Genomic DNA, 17,456 nt, shown 5'->3' on the forward strand with positions numbered 1-17,456 from the left:
ATTTTTAAACTATGTGTTCCATTGGAACGGGAGGGAAAATGTTTTTATCTCAAAATTTGGACTTCCATATGACGTGCCTTGAGGTTAAGAATTATATAGAAAAGACCAAGTCAAAGGTATCCTTTAATTTGATGCTAAACCTTAAATTATCCCTCACGTATCCCTTCATACTCTACAAAGAATCTCCTCCATACACTTTCCCTTAAAACATAATCCATCCCCTCTTTCTACAGTTACTATAATATGCCAAAACACCTAATTTTTCTTCATACTAACTACCTTATCCTTAATTAATTTCCAACAAAAATATATGGAATCCGTGGGCTCCAGTTCTTCCGACCACCACCACCGTCCTCGCCGCCGTCTAACGCCAACTCAACCCCTCGCTGACAGAATACTCCGAGCCCTCAGCCACCACCTCCGCCTCCTCCACCGTTACGACGCCACTTTTTTCGTCTTAGGTGCCACGTGTAATGTCTACACTGTGACTCTCTCCACCACCCCTTCATGCAGCTGCCCTGATCGTAGCACCCCATGCAAACATATATTATTTGTGCTTATTAGGTGAGACCATTTTGATCATTCTATTTATGGAATATTAAAAATTGAGTCTAACTTCTATATATTGACATTGTAATTTTTTCTAATATTATCAGGTAACCTAAAAGATAATAATTGATAATAGTTAGTAACATGAAAATAAAACGTATTATCTGCTATAACATGTGACACATAAGTTAATTTTTTTTAAATTATAAAGAGCGTTAATTCATGCCTATACATATTATTTGTTGCTTCATTATTAGGGTATTGGGTGTATCGATTGATGACACGTGTCTCTATCGACGGAGTCTTCGGCCATGTCAGCTTCAACGTCTTCTCAACTTACCCATTTCGACAGAAGCATTAGCAACTCAAAAAGTACGTGAAATGTTTCACCAGTTGTTTTCTCAACAACCGCAGAGGACTTCGCCTGTAACAATAAAGGTTAGATTAATTTCTAATATCAGTGGGCAAAGCCCTTATTATTATAAGCATAAAAATAAACTCTCTACTAAAGCTTTTAGTTTGGAATACATAGATACACAAATATACTTTATATAAATCTATATCGTATTATTATATATAAGATTGAGTTTAAGTTATATACATTATTAGTATAAAGAATTTTTACCACCATCAAGTCAGCAAAATGATATCGACAGGTAAGCCTCCACATGATAAGGGACTCGTAATTTTGAAAATTAGGCAAGTTACTTGCTAGTTGCTACGGTAAAGGTAAACTTATATTGTAAAAGAAAATTACACCGACGTTGTATATAACTTAAACTCTATATATCGCTGTAAAGAACTATCAGGCCACCTTTATCGATTGTAGTAGGTAATAATTAATATATCTAACTAATATTCAAGATTAATTGCGAGTCTCAAATTTTAAGGAGGCTTATCTGTAAATATATTTTGGATGACATGATCGTGTAAATTATTTTTATACTGACAATATATATAACTTAAACTCATAAATATATAGCATTATGTATATGTGTAGACTTTGACTGTAACTTAGGGCACGACCGGACCTTTAAATAAAGATTTTATTGTATAATGGCTGATCTTTGCTCTCTGAATACAGAAAATCCCAACGAACAATGAAAAAATCTCTAATATCCTAAAAATGTTTGTCTGTATTTTTCGGGAAAAAAACATATATATGTATGAGTTTATTGATATCTCTTTAAGGAGAGTCAATTTTACGTCTCAGTACTTCTCTGACAGGTTGAAAATGGGACGACATGCCCGGTGTGTTTGGAAGAGATGACTGAACAAGAAAAAATAGCAGCTTGTGTTACATGTAGAAACCCTATTCATGAAGAATGTATAATGGCATGGAAGAGAAGTAGTAGAAGAAGATCTATTAGTTGTGTGCTTTGTCGAGCAAGGTGGAGAGATTTGAGAGCTGAATTAGAGAGAGACAAGTACTTGAATTTATCTCCATATATTATTAGTAACGGGGAAAATGAAATAGGTGAAAATCATCAGAATCGTTGTAGAGATTAATAGCGCTCAGAAATTGAATAAATAATCAAGAATGATTAATTGCAATTTAGTTTAGTTCTTTCAACAGTTTGATTGTTTTTCTTCTTCTAAGTATTGTATTATAGTTGTGTACTAATTAATCATTTGTATCTGTGGATTTTCTTTGTTGGATAGGATGTGATTATTAAATGTATATAACTGCAACAATTTAAAATTCAAATATTATTTGGGTAAAAGATCGTTCTGAAATTGAGACAAAGCTTCTAATTCAACGTGCAAAGCAAAAGGGATGGGAAAAAGGAAAAATAAAAGTATGAAAGAGACATACTCTTGAAAGTATATAATTAAATAAATACATTTGCCTTAATATTTTCAAATTGCATAAACCTGGGAGGCTTGGGGTCGCATCAATACAAATTTCTCTATTCCAAATTTAGTCGGATTAATCTTATATTCGTTCTGCTTTATTTGGATACATTTTAATTGGGGAATATGTTATAATTTACCCCTTAAGGATTTTGTTTTTCTTATATTTGCCCTTTGTTTACTTTTCAATTTAAAAAAGTCCAACACAAGCATTTTTTTTATTGGAGCGATAAGTTAGAAAAGATAAATTGTCAATCTTTTTTTTTATTTGATATATTTCTTAAGAGATATGGATGGTAGAAGCTAATTCAAACCCCTCCAATAAAATAAGAACATCCTCACTACTTTCAACCCCGTTTTACCGTTGGCAAGTTAATTTCATCTCACGTATATTACTAATATAATATAATATTAGCATGTCCGTATAACTATTTTCCAGCTTGGTATGACATTTGCCGCGGTAGAGCCATATAAATAAACAGAACACCAAATATACTCCTAAAGGACTATCACATTGGTAATTTACTCTCAGTAATAATTTGAAGTATGTATTTGAACAATAAAATTGACTGTCTTCCTAAACAATTGAAAAAGATCCAAATATACTCCTTTATTAGTGAGGGGTATACTTGAGACAAAAAATAACAATTGAGTAAGTCGAACTATAAATATAAGGGAAATATGAAATAAATCACAAACTTTAAGAGTATATTTGAACATTTTTCTTTTAATTATAAAGAAAAGTTAAAGATTTAGGCAATCGATGGAGTGACGTGCGATATATATCCAAAATATTCGTATGATGTATATCTATGTACCCAAACACATAAATTTGTGAAATATTTTGATGATATGGTACAGCTTGATGTATCATTGTTCTTATTGTAAGCGATTTTCAATTTCTTCTTTGGTACCGTTGAGGTATCCCTTGGCTATGTAACACGTGCCTCTCTATAATACAAGATTGAAATGAATTAGAAGTTTTCTAAGTATCTTAAGTATTAAAAGGAAATTTAAAATTTATGGATGAGGCAGTGGAGAGGAGTGTAGCAACTGATCAAAATTAGTTTTAAAACTAGTAAATGGGGGAAATTAATTATCGTTTAATTTATTAATTAGTAAATTCACAGCTGCAAATATGTCTTTCCTTTTTCTTTAATTTCCACAAGAAATTGCAATACCACTGCTTAATATGATTAGTGTTAACTCGCAGCTGCAAATGTTTTCTTAATGACAAGCAATATAATTCCAATAACACTGCTTCTGCAACAGCTCCTGCAGCTAAATTAATTATTCTAAGCAAGTATTATAACTTATTAAATCAAATTGAATGACACTATAATGAGAACACTGCAATGAAGCACCAAAAAAGCACCTTGGTTGCAGTGGACATACTGAGAATTGGCAGGAAGTTAACTTTTATTTCAATTAAACAATATTATTATTTATTTGGCCTAATCAGAATAATTTATTTCAATTAAATAGGTAGTAATATTTTAATAATTTATATTCAGGCCTGTGGATCAGTGATGCCTAGGATCGCACATGCAATACCAATAGCATCCTAAGCTATATTAGTCACTACTTAGAAGCCGTTTGGACATGATTTCATCTCATGAGATGAAATCATGTTTGGACTTACAATTTGGATTTCTTAAGTTGCAGTTTTTTTTTATAAATATAAAAACCATAAGTTGTGAAAACCATCAAAATTTTCTCAATTCTTATACAATCTTACCAAATGATAGAAACCATAGTTCATAATAAAATTAATACGCTACCAGAAGACCTTTCTAAAAAATACAACATCAATTGATCAAACTTTAGTTCAATAAAAAGGAAAATTTAACATGAATAGTAATGTAACTAGTCTTTAATATAATCCTCCCACATGGTAAACATGATTGGTAAATACATTTTACCAACTTGTAGATTAATAGTTAATACAAATGGTTGGTAAACATGACTGGTAAATATATCTACCAACTTGTGTGTCTTTTTTTTTATATAAAATATAAACGTATGGGTCAAATTTAAATTTATATTTTTTGAAATCATGATTTCAAATCCCAAATCATGCCTTTTTAGATGATTTGGAATTTCATCTCGTGAGATGAAATCGCATGTCCTAACGCTCATTTCATCTCATGAGATGAAATTGCATGTCCAAACGCCTACTTAGTACCACCCTTTTTTTGAAAAAGGAAATATTACACTAATGTTCCGGTTAGCTAGCGGAATAATAACCAGATCTAGTGAGACATTTTCAGAGATACTTATAAAGATTTGTGTAAGCAAATAGTATTATTATTCTTAAATTATTAAGTAGTTTACTTGATGAATGGGTTAAATTTTAAAAGACAAATAACACCGGAATCAAACTTAAATTCGAAATCTCTAATTAAGAGTGAAGAAATCACATTCATTCGGTCGGCTGTAGCACGTACAACCATCCATGTTCCGTTGCAATAAAGCATCGGTTTTTAATCTCATTATGACTTTGCGGTGAGGCACATATGATGTGCGTACATGAAAGTAAGCAACACTATTTTTAAACTACGTTTTTCTAATTTGATTGCTTTCTATATCTCCATTTCGAGGACCTAGGTGGATGTGCACATATTTGAGATGGTTGGTGAATTATTGAATTGAATTCTGTGCATAAAAGATATGCTAATGAATTTTCAGAGTGAGAGCCAAGTTGTGTAGCAGAAAACGATGTTTATTATAAGAAGGTTAATAGAAGATGATGAGAAAGAAAATAAAACCATTTTTAGGTTTAATTAGAAAAAAGTAATTTGTGTTCTTGTTGTTGGCTGCCGTGTTTATCGAATAACATTCTCTGTAAATTTCCACGTTGGCTTTCTAGTACTACAAATTACAAAATACACTATATGCATCTTCTTTGCTGAAATTAACGCTTATTCTCATCTTCCCAATAAAAAGACTAAAAAAAGGTTTTTTTTTAGTTCTTAGGGTTTGCTACAATTTACATATATGGTATTGCTAGCTGAATGTATATTGTTGAACCAACAAGGTGAAAGTACCAAAATGTCCCGGCTTTTCCTTTTCATGAGTGTAGGTTATTATTTTCATTAAAAGGAGATACGTACTTTTCTTTTAGTTGACCTTTTCCTTTTCTACTTTTTCAAATATAATAATTCTTCTATTGTACGTATTATTGGTAAATATTCAATCCATCTCTTGGATTGTAACACATATATAGCACTCCATTTATATGACAATGCAATTTACGTTTAAAGGAACCAGCTAGACTTTTTTATTCTACCAATCTGTAAATCATGCAAAGCACACTTCAATGTCTTCTTGTAGCCACAAATCGACATCCTTGCACGTACCTAATAAGCAATAGTTTCTTTCCTGATTTTTTCCATTTAATTCCTTTATTTTCCTATTTTGTAAAGAAAATATACAAAATTGGAGAATTAATACATAGGGGATGATGATAAAGTAAACAGAAAAGAAGTTATTTTTGCATAATGAAAATTTGGTTTGATTGGCAACTGTTTTTGGCAAATGGAAAATGAACATAGGAGATAATTAAATCGCTACACTAGCTCCTACTTGTAATGTTCCTTCAACTTTTTTTTTTTTCCTCATTCATCTTTCATATTAATTAATCTCTTGTTCTTTTACCCTAATTATAAAGCTAAAACAAATCCAAAATAAATTAGGAATCTAGTCCTAGGATATTAATCTAGGAAAATTTTGAGAAATTCTCTCAAATTCTTAAAATAAACTACCTACACTGTTATACCATCAAATCACTAAATTAGATGCCGAAAATCGGTCCCAATAAGTTGATGAATCAAGTAATCATCGCCATTGGATACGTCGAACATCATGTTCTGATGAAAAAATTGTTGTTGATGTTGTTGGACTTGAAGAAGTTCCTTTTGCCTCCTAATCTCGACTACTTTACGATGAGAATTGGAGTGTTTGGTGAGCACAAAAGTCGGGCTTGCTGCGGGCCGGTACTCGGGCACGAGTCGGCCCGACTTATACCTCACTCCACAAGCATTGCAGAGAGTTTTTGGGCCCATTGGCCCGGTTCTCCATTGTGGTGTCTTGTCAGTAGCACAATGAAGACATTTTCGACCTTCACTGTTGCTTGTCTTGGCAAAAATCGAACTAGGGTAACTTTCTTTTTTCTTCGGAGTTGTTTTCACTTTCTTTTTACTAAAATTAGATGTAACATCAGACTCTGCTGACGATGACATGGTCAGAGTTGTTGTTGTAGTTGGAGTTGGGTTGGTTGAAGGAGCCAATACCATTAGGCGCGACTCCCAATTGCATGGTGCTGCACGAGACCGCTTGCTACGTGCCTTAGCAGGGACGGAAATCTCATGCCTGAAAATCGGGCTAGTTATAGCCCGATTCAGCTCTGAATGACATTGATGAGTTGCAGAAGCTTCATCAGCTTGGACTTTCATTCCCGACGCCAGGTGTAGCTTCTGCAAGTCGTCACTCGAAAATGATTCTTCAACGAAATTCGATAGCCATTCCAACTCAGCCAAGTCATCATACTGTAAAAATTTCAAAAAAAAAAAAAAAAAAGGAAGCATAAATTAGCAATACTTCAATTTCCATTATAGATTATACTACAATAATGAAAATTACAGAAGCTACATATATTCACAAAATCCAACGTGAACTCATGAAGAATAATTATCAGGGAAAAATCCCATAAATATTTTTCGTCTTGTATCTAATAATGCATTACTATTTGAAAAAAAAAATTGTAGAGAAAAATAACAAATGCAGCATAGATATGGTCCTCCATAACAAATTAAGAAACCTAGAATTTTCCTTTCTTTAATTTATTTTCCACAGTTTACTCTTTCCCTCATCAACCAAACAAGAAAAAAAAAGTAAGTATTTCCTTTCTCCTTTCTAGAAGAAAATAAAAGCCATTGAATAAAACAAAGCTTCTTCAAGCAACATTTACGTATAAAAGCGTTAAAGTTCCATGTCTAGTAATTTAATCACCATAACAAAATAAAAACAAAAACTAAAGAAAATTTTAGTTTTATGCGTTGCGTTTTCATGAAAAAAAGAGTAATTAATTACCGGCACGGAGAATTCACCGGAAAACTGCCCGTCATTGAAACTCTGGCAGCCAATATCACTAGGGAACTGTGATTCTTGATTAATATTATTGCTACCGGAAAATGAAGAATCCATTGAGGTTCCAGTAGAAATATCAACGTCCAACATGTCTTCAGTGACCAATATTTCATCGTCGTTGGGGAAGTCTAAGAGATCCTCCACGACGAAATGGTCACTGACGACGACTTTGCTTCTTTGGAAGAACTCTGGAGTACTTTCCATATCGAATAAACTTTTTCTAGGGTAAAATTTACGGAGTATTACAGAACGAAGAAAAGTTATAGTGTGTATGAACGTACGTGTGTTGTATGTATATGCGCGCGAGCTTTCTAGAGAGAGAGAAGATGGTGGTGAAGATAATGGAGAAGAGAGAGAGGTGGAAGAGGAAGAGGAAGAGAAGGAGAGGGTTTTATTTTTGCGTTTGAAGGGGACAATTGTAGACAACTAAACTTTTGGATTTTGACTAGGACAAATGTATGGCCTTAAATTATACCTACACTAGATTTTTTTTTCTTGGTAAGTAGTCTTATATTTAAATATCTTGGCTCGACGAATTTAGACACTTTATAATTCATTCATTTTACGCTAGAATTTCTATTAATAGCAAGGGCAAGTACATAGTAATGTACAAACCACAAGGATACATATATACTAACGAAAAATTTAACGGATGGTAAAATTGTGTAATTTTATATAAATAACAGCAAGCAATTTGAACATTTTTCATAAAATAAATACTCATGAAGCCATATTAATCAGGTCTGTGTTAGCCACTCCGGTAGTGCCCAAGTTGGTATCTCCCAAATAGGAGGTTTTGGGTTTGAGGCCACCTGCATGCTCTTCTCAATCAAGTTTATCGCACAAGGTTGCATAGTGTGATTTACATCTTCTTTGTGATTTAGGGCTACTATTCTTGAAGTGTTGTTTACTCAAAGCGCACTCATAAGAAAAAAGAGTGGTGTGTGTTTTGTGGGGGTGGAGGTGGGCGTGGAGGGTGGGTTCGAATTGCACGTGACAGAGATGGAGTGTGTGTCAGCTTGACATGTGAGTGGTTTTGCTCAAAGTGACGGTGGTCAATGACACGTGTGGTCTATTTAATTTTAAAGGAGCATTAGCTTCTTTTTTACCTTTGAATGATTGCTTTGCTCGTTTGGCTCTTAGCTTAAACTTCCAAGCAACGTGAGAGCACGTGAGATCAACTATCCTAATACATTGTATTTGTACCTTGCCTCGTCTTTTATACTTCCTCAATTTCAATTTATATGACATAGTTTAACCCAATATGATGTTTAAGTGAAAAATAAATAAATTAAACATATGATTAAAACATGTAATATTATTTGTGGGGCTATAAGAAAGTTTCTATAACTTTTAAGAACTTAGAGGTACCATTTTATTCAGAACAAACGACACACATGTTAACAAAAGATATAATAACATTCTTGCACTAACCAATAAATATATAACGCGTGTCTTTACGCACACTGTTATCAGTAATCATAGTTGACCACCACAATCTCACCTTGATTTATCACTTAACTATAATAAATTAATGTAGTTAGGTGTAAACATGAAGTGCGTGTAAACTTTTACCATCTCGACCCATAGCAGCTATATGGAGCTCTTTCCAATGGTGAAGCTCAAAGATGATCTTCATAATAGAAAAAGATACTCTCTCAGAAGCTTTAGTAACTCGGTACAATAATGAAAGCAACATAGCCACTAAGAATGTGACCTCACTCTCACTAAACCTTCCACAGTACTAAGATTTTATTTATAAAGAGTGGAATTTCAAAATTTAAGGTATTGATCTGCAAAAGGGTATCTAACGAGGTAGTGGCGAGACACCCGAGCTTTATGCTGAATATGGTACGCGCAACGCCATCCTCTGACACAGCCACGGCCTTTGTTGATCTGGATCGATGAAACCATGCATGAGAAATTGTTCTGCTTCTTCATCCATCAATTCTCTGGCCCAGGTCACTCGTTTTGACGGGCAACTACCCGGTCCAAAACACCTGCAGCAGTTTCACCAACAAACTACCTTAGAGATGATAGCTTAATGATAGGATACAGACAAGGGTTAATTAGCTTCTTTTATAAGTAGACTTCGGACACGAATTCAGTGACATTTGAAAAAAAGTAGTATTTGAAGTTGAAGTTGAAAAATGGTAATTGGAAGTTGAACTCGTGTTTAAACGGGTTGAAGTTTTGCAAGGGAAAAACCAGTTTTTCAAATTTGAAAAACTCATCTTCAGAAACTAACCAAAAAGTCATTCTAATGTCAAACAATGTTTTGTGAATACTTTTTGAAAAAGAGGGAAAAAATTACTTGTACAAACGGGCCCTAATCAACTTGCACACTTCTCATCAAGATTTGTACCTAGAGAAGATTTTGGACAGAGAGGAATTCCTACCTCAATATTTTGTATGCAGTATATGACTAAAATGTTCCTTGTAATAGAAGTTAATATGACTATTTGAATCTTTGTTGTAAATTGAGGATTTCAGAAGACTTACTTATACTCATAGAAGCAAGCAGTTCTCTCATTTTCTGCCTTACCCCAGTTGTTCCAACCGCAATGCTTAATACAGTGATCCATATAACAAAAGGCAAAAACCACTCTCCCGAAAGGCCCCCATGGGCGTCCAAGATGTGTATATGAGGTCGCTCCAGTACCAGTGATCACACATCTTCATAGTCCCAGGAAAATTGTTTCAAAAGAATCAGCAAGGCAAGAAAAACAAGAGTGATAAAATTAGCATGAAAGATTGAAATTGCAGAGGAAAAATCTCTAAATATTAATCAGACATTGAATTCTTTAGTGAATCAGAAACCAGTGTGAGGTACAATCTTAAAAAGTTCATACCAAGATGAAGCTCTCTATAAAAAGTTTTACTATGATCTTTCACGATAAAGCTGATTGATAAATGGGTTTACTTTAGATTTATCTAAAGACTACCACAAGTCGGAATTCCCAATTAAATCTGGTCACTCACTAAGTGAAACTTAAACAAGATTAAGGATGTGGTGTCATCATAACCTGAGTTGTGCTTTTAACTGGAGAATTTGCAATAACAATTTTTTCGAGTGAAAAATGGACAGAGATCTTAAAGATAATGATGCTTCGACATAGACATGAGTGATAAAATGAAGTGTAAACTTTCTATAAGACCCCATAACTATAGCTAAGATCTTCTAACTGAGACATATTGGAAAAGGCTAAACCTCTCTCAAACAGCAATTTACCACAGTGAATAAAAAAAAAATGACTGAGAAGACAAAACAGAAGAGCACTCCAGGTCAAAAATAATGAAGACACGAAGCTCCTTCCCCAAGACTAGAATTTTCCTCCACAGATAGAAAAATATACGTGTCAACCCTTCAAGTTCCGGGAATCATCACATGAAACTCCTTTCTCTAATATCGAAGTATGACTTCAAAAGTTATGTTTGCAACATTCCGTATCCGGAAACACACAAAAAAGAAAGAGGTTACGCCTGCAACACCTGAACTTTTATTCCAGATTGACCGAAACTATGTGAAGCATTACGAAGTCATTAAATCAAGAAAGACATCATGCTATCACCAACTAGATTCAAATGATCCAATCCCCTTTTTTCTCTTACTATGATTAAAGACTCATGTCATTACCAACTTCGATAATTCGTCGTTATAGAAAACACCTTCAATGTTTTTTTTTTTTTTTGTAGGCTGGTTTATGTCTAAGGCCTTTAGGATACAGAAGCTCCAACTCAGATCCCAATTGCTTCCATCAAACGCTTGTGCATGGAAAATTTTAAAGCAAAAGGGTAAAATGAGAAGCTTACATTACATAGTTTGCAAATTTAAAAAGATGTCACTCTTTTTGGTACAATTAAAAAGGAAATGCTGCCACATTAACTGGATAGAGGGAGTCGTATTATACCTTTTTCTTGGGGACAAGTTGTACCGAATGACTGAACCTAACTAAGGTTACTAAGTAGCTGCGGACTTGCGTATGAGTAGCTTCTTACTTCAAATCAAGGAAGTTCATTGCTCAACTTATTTTGGAAAGAAAGACAATGTACACGAAAATACATTGTTCTGCACCTGTTGTAGATTAGCAAAAGAACCAAGCATAGTTTTTGAAACTAATACTCATCTTGCAAACGCTTATAAAACTAAAACCAACCTACACTGCCAGACATAGATGAAATAGTTTTATCTCCTTTTTAGAGAAGTCAATTCCAGTCCCTTTGTTTTTTTGTTTTGATAAGTTAAAGTTTTTATTAATATGGCACCAAGGTGGTACGGGACCAAGTGCAAGACAAAGCTACTATTCCAGTCCCTTTGTTGAAAAAAAAAAAAAGTCCCTCTAAACAGTCGAGGAAAAGAACAGGTGAAATTATATTTAGACACTAGGCATTATCACCGCATGAGATGCTATACATCATCTTCAGATAGCGGAACTAGGAGTTGCCTTTTCGAAACCGGGGTGCAAGAATCATTTCTGAGGTGAAAAGGGAATATAACGACAGTAACAAACTTGATGTTCATCAAGATCTGATTAAGAGCACTTTTTTTCTTTTTTTGATGAGGTAATAATTTTATTAACAGTTGGGGAAAAGACCCCATATACAAGCCGTATACCAAAGAGAGAGAACCTACATCAAAACATGATTCTCAAAAAAGTTGACCCAATTCTCTATACAAACAGGGGTCTCATGGGAACACCAAAAGCAAACTACAAACAAGATACTATTTTGCAACTTTGAGAGCACTTCTTGAGATTCAATCCTACTGACAATGTCACAACACAAATGCGAGCTCGCAGACACACACATACATGTATATATAATATATTATACATATGCATGTTTATGTTTGCATCGGCCTATTTGGATATGCAACTTGATTCGGAAAACAGTAAAAGGGCAGCCCGGTGCACTAAGCTCCCGCTATGCATGGGGTCCGGGGAAGGGCCGGAAAACAGTATTTAGTAAAAAAGCAATTACATTTTAGAAGTATCCCTTTCTTATTATCTCAAATGCAAATAAGAGAAGACCTTGTTCAACCCTTTCTATAATCTGTTGTAGCATCCCAAACGAGGTATCCCAAGATTTATGCATTCAACCAGTTACTTTGTGCATCTCTTCTCATAATCAATTAAATCAATGGGACAAAAAGGAACATTCATAGACAAACTAAGTACTGTTACTACAGGCTACTAGCATAGAGAATCTGAAACAAGGTAGGCTTTATACATGTGAAAAATCAAATGGAAGATCGCCTTGAATGTAATGAAACCAACCAGAAATCCCACAAACATACCTTTTACAGAAAGTTCGTGTAGCTTTTGTCAAGGATTTAGACAGATAGGACATCACAATAAATACAGAATTCTGCTTTAAACTATTGGGCCGATTGGTTTATGGAAGTTTAGGTGAGACAGTGACACCATCGGATCAGTGAAAGGGCAATATATCCATGAAATAGGAATTCAAACCAATTATCCCATGGATAGGCAACTCAATAGGCCAGAACCAGATTAATGTCAAGTAATTAAAGTTTCTTAACAGAGCCGAGATCTTTAGATGCCTAGAATTTTATTATAGCCTATCAGTATAATGGGAACCTCGAATCTGCACAAAATTTACCAAAAGAGCAAAGAAATTAAGTAACAAACATAAGAACCAGCATGAGCTAAAAAATAAAGTGGTTCATTTTCTAAATAAACGGAATTCTGAATAATAACCAAATCCAACTAGTCACAAACCTCAGAAACACATAGCCGGTTGTCTCTTGAGAAGATTTCCTGCTTTGTGCAGTAATGAATCCCGCCGATTTGCAGTGTATGTGGCAATGCTCTAAAAGAGCAGTGCTATTACCAAAAATAAAATCTACACTTCCTTCGATATAGCAATCTTTCAAATACTGCTTCCCGTAGTGCAAATACAATGTATCCTACAAACATTAATTTATGTTCTTTAGAAAAGATTAAAACCCCTCAAGGTCGACAATTGAAGACACCACAAAAAATAAAGAGTATGTTAAGCAACAATATTCCTTGCAATCAAGAAATAAATGTGCTATACACATCCACAAAAGAGACAAATTTGCGGGACATAAATTAAGCCAGCTGTACTTTTTTGAGCATGGCGGAAAATGAACAGAATTCAGAAATGATCCAAAAACATATGAAATCACTCTTGGGGGGAAATCAGAGCACATATAAGCTACAGAGTTTCTTCTTTGACATGGAGTCCTTGCCACTCGCCGAAACCGGCAACTGAGTAATAAGTTGGTTTTGCCACAAGGTATATGCTGCTTCTAGTCAGTGGCGGGGCCAGGAACTTTATTAAGGGTGTTCAAACTTGGAGAAGTAAATTAATTTTTTATTTTTTTTTTGATGAATGGGTGCGACAAAAAAAATTGTATCTAACTACACAATATCTAGAACAATGACTTTCAGGGATTGTTTATTGGAAAAAAAAAAAGTCAAACAGACAGTTGGGAATTATTATGGATATGCATGCTGTTTCTTTCAAAAATTACAAAGGTAGGTTAGTAGCGCTGCTACTGAGAATCGCTCCCGTGTACTCGGGTGTGACATTCAACACACCCTTTACCACTGGAATAAGGCTTTCATTTATGTTAAGGATATTCAAATCTTTAGATGTATTGATATAAAACAGTATTTTATCTATATACACCGTATAATTTTCCGCCGAACACCGGTTGCCTGACCACCCTTGGGACCATGTAGTTCCGCCCCTGCTTCTACTAGACATGAAGTTCAAAAGTTCTGGTAAACAGTAAAAGATGACAGAATGCAAATAATGTAGTGTATGCACCTGCCAACCAAGAAATCTGCAATTATAAAACGCACAACGATCAGCTGTAACTCTGATTGCCACTGCCTGTCCTGATCCCTATAAGAGAAGACCAAAAAGAAATGAAGCAATATGAATCTGGCAACATGCACCATTTGCAAAGATCAAAAAGGAAAAAAATATAGAGTACCTCAGGAGCAGAGTTTTCAAAGGTGATGTTCTCAGCAATAAAATCCTCTCCTTCAACTATTGTAGTTCCACATCCAAATGTCCCAGTACCAATTAGCCTTGCAGCCTAAGTGTCAGATATAATGAAAATTAATAACTGAAGTGCAAAAAACAATGGTAAGCATATGAAGGAGAGATGAATGTTGAAGTGTCTTTGAATGTTTCATCTAAAATTTCAAACCGATAAAAGATTAATTTTTTTCACTTAATTATGTGCTACACCGTCTATCACGTGTTTAACAGACATAGGACCAATTCTTTTGTTTCATCTAAAGCTACACTTTTATACTTATTCATGTCTTCAACACGCCCATCATGTGTTTAACATGCCTAGTCGAATTATTCCATTTCATCTAAAAGCTTAAATTACTAAAGAATCGACACTTATTTAACTTGGTTATGTCTTCAACACATCCTTAAGGTAAATTGTTCTATTCAACTAAAAGCTGAAAACTGCTAAAGATAGACACTTCTAATAATTTCATTATGTCCATGTATTATACTAAAATTGATATCTTTATTTGCTTAATTATGTACTCAATACATCAGTCAAACCTCTCTATAATGGCATCCTTTAACCGAATACTTTTTGGCTACTACACGAACTGCAATATAACATAGTAACATGGTTCCAAAGAAAACTTGAGGGTTGTAGCAAAATATTGTCATAGAAGATAACTGTTATAGATAGGTCTGACGTATGACATGTATTCCACCAAAAATTCATTTTTTTTTTTGGATGGCTGTGAGACTCGAACCTAAAATAATAAAGCATGAATCTTCTTCTCTAAAATTTTAAAACAGAAAAGAAACTTGGCCATGAATATTTACTTTTTTCTCGGAATTGAATTCCGAAAATCATGTTTGGCCATAACATTTTGGAAAATTCAAAATTTCCTGGAATTTGGAAAACACAAAAAGTTTTTTCACTCCAAATCACTCACAAAAATTCAAAACAAACTCTAATTTGTAATCATGGCCAAAACACAACTCCAATTTCCAAATACCATTTTTTCACTCTAAAAACCAAAAAAACTACACTACTTTTTTTCAAATACTCACAATTTTCATGGCCAAACGGGCCCTAAGAAAAAGCACTTCTTTTGATGACGGTGAGACTCGAAACCAAACAATAAAGTATGAATCTTCTCTAAAAATTCAAAACAGAAAAAGAAGCTTAAAAAAAAAAAAAAGTATAGACCTATATAATTTCACAATTTTTGATGTGCGTTTTAGCAACTAAACACGGTATAAATTTAATCTCAAACTTAATCCTAGAAATCCCATATTTTATCCGGCGTACCAAACGACCCCTTAGTAGTATATTATTTATAGGAATCTTATATATGGTCAAGAATTAAGAGCAATATATTAGTATATTTTAGTAATTGTGGTATGGATACTTGCTATCTTAAGTAATACTCCTTCTGTCCCAATTTAGATAATACACTTTCCTTTTTAGTCTGTCCCCAAAAAAAAATGATACATTTAACTTTAAACTTTACCTTACGGTTAACGAGATAATTTATAACCACGCAAATATATTTAGCTTATTTTAGACCACAAGATTCAAAAGTCGTAATTTCTTTTTCAAACTCCGTGCCTGATCAAACTATATCACATAAATTTTAGTGGAGGGCAGGGGCGGATCTACGTGTAGTCCAGGGTGTTCGGAACACCCTCGACAAAAAATTACAATGTATATTTAGCTTCCTTTTTTTCCGAACACCTGAAAATCCTGGATCCGTCACTGGTGGAGGGAGTATAATTCTACATGTGATACACTTTCCTTTTTAATTTGTCCCAAAAAGAATAATACATTTAACTTTAAACTTTACCTTTTGTGCTTACCACACAAATATCTTTAGCTTGTTTTAGATCATAAGATTCAAAAGTTTTCATTTCTTTTTTATATTCCGTGCCTGATCAAACTATATCACATAAATTGAAACAGAGGGAGTATAATTGTACATAAAGAAGAAAGATGTACCTGATGGTGATCAATTTTAGTGGCAGTATTATTCCAGGTAATTACGGTAACTTCAGGGCTAAATCCAGCAAGGGTAATTAAATTCTTGGTTTTAGGAACATAGATAGGCTGTTTATAAACACCAGGAGCTACACGAATGACAGTGCGACATTTGTTGGATAACGGAACGGCGTCTATTGCTTCTTGTACTGTTCGGTAATCAGCTGTTCCGTCTTGTGATACTGTTACTGATACTCTTGATGACATTTTTGCTTCTCAAGTTTTCCAGTGAGAATATTTTGATGTTGCGGAGGAAGAAACCTGACAAGGGAAGTGTACTTTATCCTTTAGGCTGTCACCAGTAGGCGTTATTTTATTTTATATAATTAAAATTAGACTTTTTAAAACAGTTCTATTATCTCAATTTTTCTCTCTCCGTACGGTTCGGTTAATTTTTAATTATTTTAATTTTAAAGTGTCACCTAAGAATACATCATTATTAGAATGTAATGACGCAGACCTTCATAAATCTATTTGTAGCACACTATCAAATAAAGCTTCTATTGATTTCTTCTGAAACATTTAATGTAAAAGCTATTAAAAAATTACATAGAGTAATTAAACAGAAATATGTTATATCAAGTAGCAAGACAACAAAGATAGCATCATCACAACGTGAATCCCTCACTGATTGACCAAGGAGAAGAGTAATTTGCCAAAGAAAACAATGTTGATCAATTGAGCCAAAACAAACATCAGCTTATAGGCCACAAAAATCATAAGTTGAACTTGAAATTTATATGTCCAGTGGCCAAAATTCTTTTTAATATTTGAAACATAACTTATAAAATATATTTAATATATTCTATTTAACATATTTGTAATATATAAAATATATTTCATACATGTA

At 33.8% G+C, this 17,456-nt stretch overlaps 3 protein-coding genes across 3 annotated transcripts; 1 reads left to right on the plus strand and 2 right to left on the minus strand.

The window, feature by feature from the left end:
* Positions 1–226: 226 nt before the first annotated feature.
* Positions 227–2,069, plus strand: LOC132062872 (uncharacterized). The gene is made up of 3 exons (XM_059455347.1): positions 227–564; positions 807–987; positions 1,777–2,069. The coding sequence occupies exons 1-3, from the start codon at positions 311–313 to the stop codon at positions 2,056–2,058; spliced, it is 717 nt and encodes a 238-aa protein (XP_059311330.1). The 5' UTR covers positions 227–310; the 3' UTR covers positions 2,059–2,069.
* A 3,856-nt stretch (positions 2,070–5,925) lies between these two features.
* Positions 5,926–8,125, minus strand: LOC132062873 (GATA transcription factor 9-like). The gene is made up of 2 exons (XM_059455348.1): positions 7,495–8,125; positions 5,926–6,950 (listed from the first exon to the last, which is right to left on the minus strand). Exons 1-2 carry the CDS (start codon positions 7,753–7,755, stop codon positions 6,192–6,194), a joined length of 1,020 nt encoding a protein of 339 aa, XP_059311331.1. The 5' UTR covers positions 7,756–8,125; the 3' UTR covers positions 5,926–6,191.
* Positions 8,126–9,281: 1,156 nt separating this feature from the next.
* LOC132065268 (pectinesterase 31) lies at positions 9,282–16,909 on the minus strand. The gene is made up of 6 exons (XM_059458573.1): positions 16,568–16,909; positions 14,540–14,644; positions 14,371–14,448; positions 13,293–13,480; positions 10,054–10,227; positions 9,282–9,551 (listed from the first exon to the last, which is right to left on the minus strand). Exons 1-6 carry the CDS (start codon positions 16,811–16,813, stop codon positions 9,389–9,391), a joined length of 954 nt encoding a protein of 317 aa, XP_059314556.1. The 5' UTR covers positions 16,814–16,909; the 3' UTR covers positions 9,282–9,388.
* Positions 16,910–17,456: the final 547 nt, after the last annotated feature.

Source organism: Lycium ferocissimum, chromosome 7 (genome assembly GCF_029784015.1).
Source record: "Lycium ferocissimum isolate CSIRO_LF1 chromosome 7, AGI_CSIRO_Lferr_CH_V1, whole genome shotgun sequence".
NCBI lineage: Eukaryota > Viridiplantae > Streptophyta > Magnoliopsida > Solanales > Solanaceae > Lycium > Lycium ferocissimum.